This window comes from Salmo salar, chromosome ssa01 (assembly GCF_905237065.1).
Source record: "Salmo salar chromosome ssa01, Ssal_v3.1, whole genome shotgun sequence".
Taxonomy (NCBI): Eukaryota; Metazoa; Chordata; class Actinopteri; order Salmoniformes; family Salmonidae; genus Salmo; species Salmo salar.
In genome coordinates this window covers 79347866-79360343 of record NC_059442.1, presented here as the reverse complement: position 1 = coordinate 79360343, position 12478 = coordinate 79347866, and the positions used below count along the sequence as shown (strand labels likewise).

Below are 12478 nucleotides of genomic sequence, written 5' to 3'. Positions count from 1 at the left end.
ATACGATACATTTATTAAACATAAGAATGAGTGAGTTTCTGTCACAACCTGGCTCGTGGGAAGTGACAAAGAGCTCTTATAGGACCAGGGCACAAATAATAATATAATCAATCATTTTGATCTTTATTTAGCCATCTTACATATAACACTTTATTTGTTAATCAAAAATGTTGAATAAATCACCACAGGTTAATGAGAAGGGTATGCTTGAAAGGATGTACATAACTCTGCAATGTTGGGTTGTATTGGAGAGAGACTGTCTTAAATCATTTTCCACACACAGTCTGTGTCTGTATTTAGTTTATGCTAGTGAGGGCCGAGAATCCACTCTCACATAGGTAAGTGGTTGCAAAGGGCATCAGTGTCTTAACAGCGCGATTTGCCAATGCAGGATACTCTGAGTGCAGCCCAATCCAGAAATCTGGCAGTGGCTTCTGATTTTAAATTAAATGTTCACAGAACCGCTTGTTGCAATTTCGATGAGGTTCTCTTGTTCAGATATTGATAAGTGGACAGGAGGCAGGGCATGAAAGGAATAATGAATTCAGTTTGTCATCCGTTTCGGGAAGGTACCTGTAATTGCGCACCAAACTCACTCAGATGCTTCGCTATGTCACATTTGACATTGTCCGTAAGCTTGAGTTCATTTGATGGAAAGACCTGTGTGTTGTCCTTGTTAATGCAGACACAGGAGAGCTCAAACTTCTTAAATCATAGCCTCAATTTTGTCCCACACATTGAATATAGTTGCGGAGAGTCCCTGTAATCCTAGATTCAGATCATTCAGGCGATTAAAAAAAATCTATAATAATAATTAAAAAAATAGGCCAGTCGTGTGAGAAACTCGTCATCATGCAAGCGGTCAGACAAGTGAAAATGATGGTCAGTAAAGAAAACTTTAAGCTCGTCTTTCAATTTAAAAAAATTTGTCAATACTTTGCCCCTTGATAACCAGCACACTTCTGTATGTTGTAAAAGCGTTACATGGTCGCTGCCCATATCATTGCATAGTGCAGAAAATACAGTCCTGTGAAAAAGTATTTGCCCCCCTACCTGATTTCTTATTTTTTTGCACATTTGTCACACTTAAATGGTTTCAGATCATCAAACAAATTTTAATATTACACAAAGATAACCCAAGTAAACAACACAAAATGCAGTTTTTAAGTGATAATTGTATTTATTAAGGAAAAAATGCTATCTGAACCTTCGTGGCCCTATGTGACAAAGTAATTGCCCCCCCCCTTGTTAAATCATGAATTTACTGTGGTTAATCACATTTTTTGCTAGCCACACCCAGGCCTGATTACTGCCAGACCTGTTGAATCAAGAAATCACTTAAATACAACCTGTCTGACAAAGTGAAGTAGGCCAAAAGATCTCAAAAAGCAAGACATCATGCTCCGATCCAAAGAAATTCAGGAACAGATGAAAAACAAAGTAATTCACATCTATCAGTCTGGAAAGGGTTACAAAGCCATTTCTAAAGTTTTGGGACTCCAGCGAACCACGGTGAGAGCCATTATCCACAAATGGAGAAAATTTGGAACAGTGGTGAACCTTCCCAAGAGTGGCCGGCCTACCAAAATTACCCCAAGAGCGCAGCGACGACTCATCCAAGAGGTCACAACAACATCTAAAGAACTGCAGGCCTCACTTGCCTCAGTTAAGGTCAGTGTTCATGACTCAACCATAAGAAAGAGACTGGGCAAAAATGGCATCCATGGCAGAGTTCCAAGGCGAAAACCACTGCTGACCAAAAAGAACATAAAGGCTCGTCTCACTTTTGGCAACAAAAAAAAAACATCTTGATGATCCCCAAGACTTTTGGGAAAATATTCTGTGGACTGACGAGACAAAAGTTGAACTGTTTGGAAGGTGTGCGTCCCGTTACATCTGGCGTAAAAGTGACACAGCATTTCAGAAAAAGAACATCATACCAACAGTCAAATATGGTGGTGGTAGTGTGACGGTCTGGGGCTGCTTTGCTGCTTCAGGACCTGGACGACTTGCTGTGATTGATGGAACCATGAATTCTGCTCTCTACCAAAAAATCCGGAAGGAGAATGTCCGGCCATCTCTTCGTGACCTCAAGCTGAAGCGCACTTGGGTTCTGCAGCAGGACAATGATCCAAAACACACTAGCAAATCCACCTCTGAATGGCTTAAAAAAAAAATGACCTTAAAAAGGCGGTCCATGCTCGAAAACCCCCCAATGTGGCTAAATTAAAACAATTCTGCAAAGAAGAGTGGGCCAAGCGCAAACGCTTGATTGCAGTTGTTGCTGCTGAGGGTGGCACAACCAGTTATTAGGTTTAGGGGGCAATTACTTTGTCACATAGGGCCATGAAGGTTCGGACAGCTTTTTTCCCTTTAATAAATAAAATCATCACTTAACTGCATTTTGTGTTTACTTGGGTTATCTTTGTGTAATATTTAAATTTGTTTGATGATCTGAAACGTTTAAGTGTGACATGTGCAAAAAAAATAAGAAATCAGGAAGGGAACAAATACTTTTTCACAGCACTGTACATGAGAGTTCAGGGGCCTTGCTTTAACAAAGTTAACCATTTTCACTGTAGTATCCAAAACGTCTTTGAAGCTGTCATTCCCTTGGCAGCAAGAGCCTCTCGATGGATGCTGCAGTGTACCCAAGTGGAGTTGGGAGCAACTGCTTACACGCGCGTTACCACTCCACTGTCTCCCTGTCATGGCTTTTGCACCATCAGTACAGATACCAACACATCTTGACCACCAAAGTCCATTTGATGTCACAAAGCTGTCCAATACTTTAAAAATATCCTCTCCTGTTGTCCTGGTTTCCACTGGTTTGCAGAAGAGGATGTCTTAATTAACCCCCCATAAACGTAACGGACATATACCAGGAGCTGTGCCAGGCCCGCCACGTCTGACTCATCCAGCTGTAACACACAGAATTCACTGGCTTGTTTGCGAAGCAGTAATTGTTTCAAAACATCTCCTGCCATGTCACTGATGCGTCATGAAACAGTGTTGTTTGATGAAGTCATTGTCTGTATAGTTTTTTTGTCCTTTTCCCTCAGCATTGTCCCAGCCATATCCTCTGCAACAGGAAGAATGAAGAACCTCTCCAATAGTATGGGGCTTGCCTGGCCTAGCCACTCGGTAGCTCACCATATAAGACGCTTCTAGCCCCTTCTTATTAATGGTATCTGTTGCTTTTATACATGTCTTACTACTCGAAAGTCATCTTAATTCTCGCTCCAAAAACTCCTGTGGCTTATTTTTGAAATTGGCATGTTTTTGTTTCTAAATGTCTGCGCAAGTGTTTAAGGTTCGAGTGATCATCATCGAGTGATGCGATAGTACTTTTGCAAATATAACACACTGTAGCTGAGGAAAGGCACTACTCCCAATCTAAGTGAACCCCAAATCAATGTAGTTCTCATCATATTTGCGCCTTTTCGATGGTCCAACGTCCCTGTCTGTTGTTCGGTGCTTTCCCGGGTAAGGGGGCAGCAGCACTTCGGCTGCATCAGTTTCACAACTGTCAGTGTCCATGCTAGCTGGGCTAACAACAAATGTAGAATTACTGATGCTAGCATTGGATGTGCTTGTGGAAGCAGAACAGCTTGTGTTGTTGACAGGTGCAGGTCTAGTACTGTTGGTAGTAGCAGTACTACCAGTAGAGCTGGTATGTGTCTCTATGGACGCGGGCCTTTTTTTTTACCATTTATCAATTTTCGAGCAAATGGAATGAGCAGCAGCTACGTTTGGCTACAATACGGACCGTTTGTGGAATTCCCATGAGAGAATGGACTGTTTGAAAATGTGAATAAAAATAAAACAATTTTATTTTTTAAATGTGAATCACATTTTTATTTGGCATACTCCCGACAGCATTGCACGTTCCCCAGTTTGGGAATACCTGGTGTAGAGGATATGTTTAGTTAATTCAATAGTAGGTTGTTCTTGGGACACATTTTAAGATCATTAAAGACAACTTATTTTCAAAGATGCAAAACTGCTCCACAATCGCCCAGTGTGGCAGCCCACTGCTCCAACCTGTAAATGTATCTTTTGGAAGGGGCTGGGATAAAGCGGGTGGGATAAAGCGGAAGTAAAATTTTGGTTGAGCCTAAGTGGCACTGAAATGCTCAAATCAACCTACATTGTTTTACATGTCGATGTTAGGTAACCTTGTTGAATGTGATGTTATGAAAATGCTTTGAGAACATAATATTAAACGTTTTCAAGAGCCTAGCACAAGCTTAGAGATGTGGCCGCAGCCATATTGAAACAACGTTATGGGAATTGATAGTTATATAAAAAAAAACAGAAATACCTTATTTACATAACTATTCAGACCCTTCGCTATGAGACTCGAAATTGGTGCATTCTATTTCCATTGATCATCCTTGATGCTTTTACAGATTGATTGGAGTCCATGTCCAATCAATTGAATTTACCACATGATTTGGAAAGGCACACACCTGTCTATATAAGGTCCCACAGTTGCAATGCATGTCAGAGCAAAATCCAAGCCATGGGGTAGGAGAAACTGCCCGTAGAGCCCCGAGACAGGATTGTGTCGAGGCACAGATCTGGGGAATGGTAACCAAAAAATGTTTGCAACATTGAAGGTCCCCAAGAACACAGTGGCCTCCATCATTCTTAAATGGAAGAAGTTTGGAACCACCAACACTCTTTCTAGAGCTTGCCTCCCGGCTAAACTGAGCAATCAGGAGAGAAGGACCTTGGTCAGGGAGGTGACCAAGAACCAGATGGTCACTGACAGTGCTCCATAGTTCCTCTGTGGAGATGGGAGAATCTTCCAAAAGGACAACCATTTCTGCAGCACTCCACCATTCAGGCCTTTTATGGTAGAATGGCCAGAAAGAAGACACTCCTCAGTAAAAGGCACATGACAGCCCGCTTGGAGTTTGCCAAAATGCACCTAAAGGACTCAGACCATGAGAAACAAGATTCTCTGGTCTGATGAAACCAAGACTGAACTATTTCACCTGAATGAGAAGCGTCACGTCCGGAGGAAACCTACCACCATTCTTACTGTGAAGCATGGTGGTGGCAGTATCATGTTGTGGGAATGTTTTTCAGCGGCAGGGATTGGGAAATAGTCTGGATCGAGACAAAGATGAATGGAGCAAAGTACAGAGATCCTTGATGAAAACCTGCTTCAGAGCACTCCGACTGGGGTGATGGTTCACCTTCCAACAGGACAATGACCCTAAGCACACAGCCAAGACAACACAGGAGTGGCTTCGGGACAAGTCTCTGAATGTCCTTGAGTGGCTCAGCCAGAGCCCGGAATTGAACACGATCTAACATATCTGGAGAGACCTGAAAATGACAGAACTTGATAGGATCTGCAGAGAAGAATGGGAGAAATTCCCCATATACAGGTGTGCCAAGCTTGTAGCATCTTACCCAAAATAACTCAGGGCTGTAATCGCTGCCAAAGGAACGTCAATAAAGTACTGAGTAAAAGGTCTGAATACTCATGTAAATGTGATATATTTTTTTATATAAATTTGCAAAAATGTCTGAATACCTGTTTTTGCTTTGTCATTATAGGGTATTGCGTGTAGATTTATCAGGTGGGGGGAAAAAATATTTTAATCAATTTTAGAATAAGGCTGTAACGTAACAATGTGGAAAAAGTCAAGGGGTCTGAATATTTTCCGAATGTACTGTATATAATATTTTTTTTGAAAAATGTGACATGGCCGGCGGCCCATGGGCCTATAGTTTTTTGTTTCGATTTTTGCAAAATGTTTCTGTTATACTACTCTATAATGAGACGTTGCCTGATCAGTGGGCAATGGCCAGCTGCCCTACCAAGATGGACCAGCCCGGTTTTCTGATAGGCTGAGGTTACTCAACCTCACATTCAAAGTCAAACGCGGCATCGGGAAAGAAACCTGCTCTGACTCGTCATCAGTTAGACTGCCAAGATCATTGATCGTAAAAAATGGAAATCGTGCCTATAAACGCGCTGCGCACATTCTACGTTATCACCTCACTCAAAACGTCCTATTTTTGTGGCGGCTAAAACCATGATTTGGTAAAACGGTGAAGTGCATTATCCTCATGATTTCTCTAATGAAAGTGTCTGCCCTGCGGCTGTGCTTGTTTCGCTGGGGTATCCTGCTGTGATGAGCGAACCACTGTCCTCCCTGCCCCATGCGCTTCAGAGAGATGCATGCTGATCGTATAACATTTCAAAATGCAATTGGTGGAAAAAGTACTCAATTGTCCTACTTGAGTAAAAATAAAGATACCTTAATAGAAAAGGAATCAAGTTAGTCACCCAATAAAATACTAGAGTAAAAGTCGAAAAGAATTAACTTTTAAATATATTTAAGTATCAAAAGTAAATGGAATTGCTAAAATGTACTTCAGTATCAAAAGTATAAACCATATCAAATTCCTTATATTAAGCAAACCAGATGGCACCATTTAACTTTTTTTTAAATTGATGGATAGCAAGGGGCACACAGACATAATTTACAAACAAAGCATTTGTTTGAGTCCACCAGATCAGAGGCAGTAGGGATGACCAGGGGTCTTCTCTGAAGTGTATGAATTCAACCTGGATTTTTGGAAAACCAGGGAATTTGGGGAAAGTTACTGAAATTTTGCAACCCTACTGGACACGGAGCAGCACTCCAAACTTCCTCTGCAGTTTAGAGCACCACTCAGTAGTCTTAAAATGGAGCACAATGCCAGTGAAGACTGCATGTATGTTCTCATTCATTGCTTCCAGGCAAGGAGAATGGACAGCCTGGATCACAATCCAAGGAATCAAACCAGGTGCGGAGAATGGCATTGTATTGAATCTTTGATGTATTACTACAAGCTATGAGCTGTGTCAGACAATGTCATAGGACTTTTGTTATCTCTTAGATTCTCAGCACAATAAGGCTTACTTCCCATTGTCCATTCTTAGAGGCTGTGGATAAAGGGGTATTACTCACACAGAGATGTGGATTGGAGTCTGAGGTAACCAACATGTATCCTCAAAGTGAAATGTAATTGTCTACCTGGTCTGAGTAGGGGATCACCTTTTAGATTAAGCTTAGTATAAGGTACAATGCTCTACCCCTTGTCCAACCTCCAAAATGTGCACCGTTATGAACCTAAGACATTAAATTCATTGCCAAAATTACACAATGAAAAGCAGTTAACAAAATGAGTGGAATGAGTTCTTTCCATGTGGTTAGCTTCTTTTTTTTCCTTTGTATTTTCAATCATTACAAGTAAATAAGCATGGGCCCAGATTACAAAAACGACATGTAATCATTCATCATGACTCCTGTTACAACAAATATATATATACACTACCGGTCAAAGGTTTTAGAACACCTACTCATTCAAGTGTTTTTCTTTTGACTATTTTCTACATTGTAGAATAATTGTGATGACATCAAAACTATGAAATAACACATTCCAGGTGAGTACCTCATGAAGCTGGTTGAGAGAATGCCAAGAGTGTGCAGAGCTGTCATCAAGGCAAAGGGTGGCTACTTTGAAGAATCTCAAATATAAAATATATTTGGACTTGTTGAACACTTTTTTTTGGTTACTACATGATTCCATATGTGTTATTTTAATAGTTTTGATGTCTTCACTATAATATAACTATAAACACATGTCATTTACTGCATCAGATGACCTAGCCTCCACAATCCCCCGACCTCAACCAAATTGAGATGGTTTGGGATCGCAGATTTTTGTGGGTATGGAACATGTCTGATCTTTTATTTCAGCTCATGAAACATGAGACCAACACTTTACGTGTTGTGTTTATATTTTTGTTCAATGTATTTACAAATTCAAGGTGTTTTTCTGCCCTCTCCTTGTGAAAAGAGAACACTGCAACACACTTGAGTTGTGACAACTAATGGTCAGGCAAAGGCACAATACATATACAAAATGTACATTTATGAATAACTACTCATTTAGCTCTATTAAGATGAGCTCTTTTAAAACACCACTGCAAACAACTCTACTCTTCTTGAAAATACATCCCATCTAAGACCCTATCATGTCTCTCCTCCCAGATCTGCCGTCTGCAGCAGCACCTGTCTGCAGGGGAGCACCAGCAGGACCTCTTCCTGGATCAGCCTGCAATGTTTGTCTCCCGGAACACCCAGCCCCCCACCCACAGCCTGGTGGAGCTCATCCAGCTGTGTGGGGGCACAGTCTGCAAAACGGTCCGGCAGACAGGCCTCTGCATAGGGGAGTACAACGGCAAGAGACCAGAAGGGAGCAGGATTCTCTCCGAGCAGTGGGTGCTGGGTAAGATGTCAGCCCAGTGTTAATTCATGTGTAGCCCTTTTACACTCCATCCCATATACAGGTTGAAAAATGTAGATTACTTCACTGATAAGCACTTAAATTGGAACACAGTCGCTGTACAGAGCAGGCTCTGAGTCTCCGCTTTACTGCGATGTATGGGATTCAAGTTCTAAGCCGGAGCATCACCCGCAACAAGATGCCCCCATCCTTCCCGCAAATTGGGTTTGTAGTGTTGTCTCAGTAAGGGGAGTGCTGTAAATCAAGAGCGCTTGATGTGTTCGGAAAGATGAGAAGTCGAAAATTATAAATATGTCTTTGTCACACAAGCAAACCACACACACCCATGAGTCCAAATGTGCACTTCACATTTCCAACTCATGTCATTTACAGCATCGAAATGTATGATCGCAATGATGCTTTACAGTTACAAGAATGACATTGCGTCATAGCCCAGGTTATTTTGAACAAAATGGGCCTATGTTCTGTGTGTTGTAAAGAAAATGGCCATGGAAGACTCACCTGAATGCACTCATGACATTCCATATGCACCAAAATTGTGTTGTTCTCTGAAGTACCTTGGGAAAGCTAGTCATGTTGGCAATAGAATAAGCTTTCAAATGATGCCCACCTTGCCCAGATTGCGATTTGTGATGGGCTGGTTTTGGATTGCGTAACAACAGTAATTGCGTGAAGGTGGGGTGCATGGCTGCATTCCAAACAACCTGCTCATTCAATTCCTCAATGGAACAGCTTGGAGAGCTCCAGAAAGCATCTAATAATAGTTGAACGCTCTTTCCTTGAGTTATAAAAGTGCATTGAAATGCCTTTGAATAGCTGCATAGCCACTTGGAGACACCTCTCACTCAAACCCTTGACATTTTCACTTTCTCATGTTGCACCTACCCCAAATGTTCATGAATATTTGTATTATGTTACTAAATGTTGTGATTTTGTTTTTTGATTGTGTGGCGTTACATTTGGCTTTAGCTTAGAATATTTATGTAAATTGACGTTTTTACCCTCTGTCTCATTATGTTTCTTTAACAATGGCATTCATTGACTTCCTTTTTCCTCTAGATTGTATCACACATCTCAAGCAACTTCCATATGAGAAGTATGACTTGGAATGGAAGTCCCGGTAATATGAAGTTGGACCCAAACATTGAGAGAACACATATGGAAATCGTTCTCGCTTTTATTCCCCTTGAATGTGAATTGACTTTCTACTGTTATTGCATTCTATTTAATAAAACGTTTACCTTGTCAGAGTGTTCTCATCGCAGCATAACTTTGCAGGTTTTTGTTTGATATAGACTGAACTATAAGGACATCTCTATTTGTGATTATTTGTCACAAAACTAGTCATGTCAGTCCATCCACTCATCACAGTTCCAATTCAAAGATGAGTCTATTGTCAAAGCAGTGCTTTAATGTCATAGGAGTTTACTATGCATCAAAGATAGCTGGTTATACGACACAAACTGATCTGGGACCTAGGCTAGTGCTTATACAGTATCTATTTAACAATTCACTCAGTAATTTACTGTCAAGTTATACTGGATAGCACAGGTCACACACTTGTCAGGTTTCATCAGACACACACTACTATCTAAATAACTTTAAAACTCAGCCTTAGTTTTCGGCAGATCTTGCTTTACTGCTGCTGGCATCTGGCACTGACACCAGGGTTAATTCAATGCCAGGTCCTTGGGAAATCCTTACCCTAACCTTAAAGGCCCAGTGCAGCCAAAAAACTAGATTTCCCTGTGTTTTATTTCCACAGTGAGGTTAGAATAATATTGTGAAAATTATAATGCCCTTTTAGTGTAAGAGTTGTTTGAAAAGACAGCCTGAAATGTCAGCCTGTTTTGGTGGGTAGAGTTTTTGCCTAACTGGGGAATTAGTTACAAATAACATAATTTTCCGTTTTTTCCTCCCCACTCAGACCCCTCCCAGACATCTTGCAAAATGATTGCTAAGAAGCTATTTTATTTACCACTTTTAATTGAAAACAATCACAGTAAGGTACTTAATTGTTACCCAGAAATTATTTGAAATTGAGATAAAAAAAAAACGTCTGCATTGGAACCTTTTATAACGTTTTAAATGTCAACTTAAATGGGGGTGATGTCAGAGATGGGATGTCCCAAGTATCCCGTTTAGACTTTTCCCTGACACCAGCACATTAGCAACTGTCATCCACCCTTAGCAACCACCAATCTCAGAACTCTTCTTTAAACCAATCAGCTTGCACAATGTTGGCAAGTGGCTTACACCTCCAGCCTCCATCACACCAACAGTGTCATTGCATTTTGGTACACCAGAAGTACATTCATTTCCAATGGAATGCTCCGTTTACCTTGCAGCATTGCATTGCAGAGGCAGCTGCAGTGCATTCTGTGTGGGGCATGTGTTGGATTTTATCGAAGTATGCATCAAATTGTACAAGTCGGCAGCTTGACCGAAATGGTAACAGAATGTGAATGTTTAACTTTCTGTGTGGTCAAGGCAAACAGCATATTCAAATGCTGCGTACCAATTTGCGCAATGTTGGTGTGATCGAGGCATAATGTCTTATTAGTCAACTGTCCTTGCTATCTGGGTTCCTTGGGATGTCCCTACCTCAGTTGAGTTTAAATTTAAGTGATTGCGTTATGGTAAAGCCTTGATCACACTGACAGAGTTGTTGCATTTCTACACCAGAAGGACATTCATTTCCAATGGAATGCTGTTTGCGCCTTGCAGCATTGCAGTGGCAGTTGCAGTGTTGGATTTATCAAACAAATGCATCAAACTGTATGCGTGGACCACTTGACAGAAATGGTAGCAGAAGGTGAATGTTGGACTTTTGTTGCACACATCCAGATGATGCTGCATTCCATTTTGCGCAATGACGCTGTAGGTGTGATCGAGGCGTAAGGGTAGGGTTTAGGGTCATTGTCTTCAGTCAGATAGCGTGACCGCAGTCTACACTGATTGCGCATTTATGTGGTAGTTGGAACTAGGAAACTGACATTTCCGACTTGCCAAATGGTTGTAGTTATACAGGTGCCACTGCCACTTTCAACCAGTTAGCAAGTCGGACATTTCTGAGTTTCCTTGTTTCGAGTAGTGCATGATGATGACGAGGGACGAGCGTAGCATAGGAGTGGCGCCATCTGACATGACACGAGGTGCATTCAGTTTGCTACTTTGCGGAATGGGTTTGTACTGAATGACAAGTTTCCCCAAAACGTTCTTGAACAGACTTTCGCCTTGATCACACCTACAGCATCATTGCGCAAATTGGTACGCAACAGCAAGCTGTCTACAGCATACAATTTGATATATATGTTTGATAAATACAAGGTAAGTGCCACACAGAATGAACTACACCTGCCTCTACAACTCAATGCTGGAAGGAAAACACCTTGATCACACCTACAGTGTCATTGCGCAAAATATACTGCTCAAAAAAATAAAGGGAACACTTAAATAACGCAATGTAACTCCAAGTCAATCACACTTCTGTGAAATCAAACTGTCCACTTAGGAAGCAACACTGATTGACAATACATTTCACATGCTGTTGTGCAAATGGAATAGACAACAGGTGGAAATTATAGGCAATTAGCAAGACACCCCCAATAAAGGAGTGGTTCTGCAGGTGGAGACCACAGACCACTTCTCAGTTCCTATGCTTCCTAGCTGATGTTTTGGTCACTTTTGAATGCTGGCGGTGCTTTCACTCTAGTGGTAGCATGAGACGGAGTCTACAACCCACACAAGTGGCTCAGGTAGTGCAGCTCATCCAAGATGGCACATCAATGCGAGCTGTGGCAAGAAGGTTTGCTGTGTCTGTCAGCGTAGTGTCCAGAGCATGGAGGCGCTACCAGGAGACAGGCCAGTACATCAGGAGACGTGGAGGAGGCCGTAGGAGGGCAACAACCCAGCAGCAGGACCGCTACCTCCGCCTTTGTGCAAGGAGGAGCAGGAGGAGCACTGCCAGAGTCCTGCAAAATGACCTCCAGCAGGCCACAAATGTGCATGTGTCTGCTCAAACGGTCAGAAACAGACTCCATGAGGGTGGTATGAGGGCCCGACGTCCACAGGTGGGGGTTGTGCTTACAGCCCAACACCGTGCAGGACGTTTGGCATTTGCCAGAGAAAACCAAGATTGGCAAATTCGCCACTGGCG

General features: G+C 41.8%; 1 protein-coding gene across 3 annotated transcripts in view; it reads left to right on the top strand.

Moving 5' to 3' along the window:
* The window catches only part of mcph1 (microcephalin 1), a 53466-nt gene extending 43899 nt beyond the window's left edge, over positions 1-9567 (top strand). For all 3 annotated transcript variants that reach the window (XM_014213755.2, XM_014213773.2, XM_014213764.2), the window contains exons 14-15: positions 8064-8301; positions 9379-9567. In XM_014213755.2, coding sequence (XP_014069230.2) covers positions 8064-8301; positions 9379-9443 — 303 coding nt within the window. In that variant the 3' untranslated portion in view covers positions 9444-9567. The remainder of the gene's footprint in view (positions 1-8063; positions 8302-9378) is intronic.
* The last annotated feature ends 2911 nt before the right edge of the window (positions 9568-12478 follow it).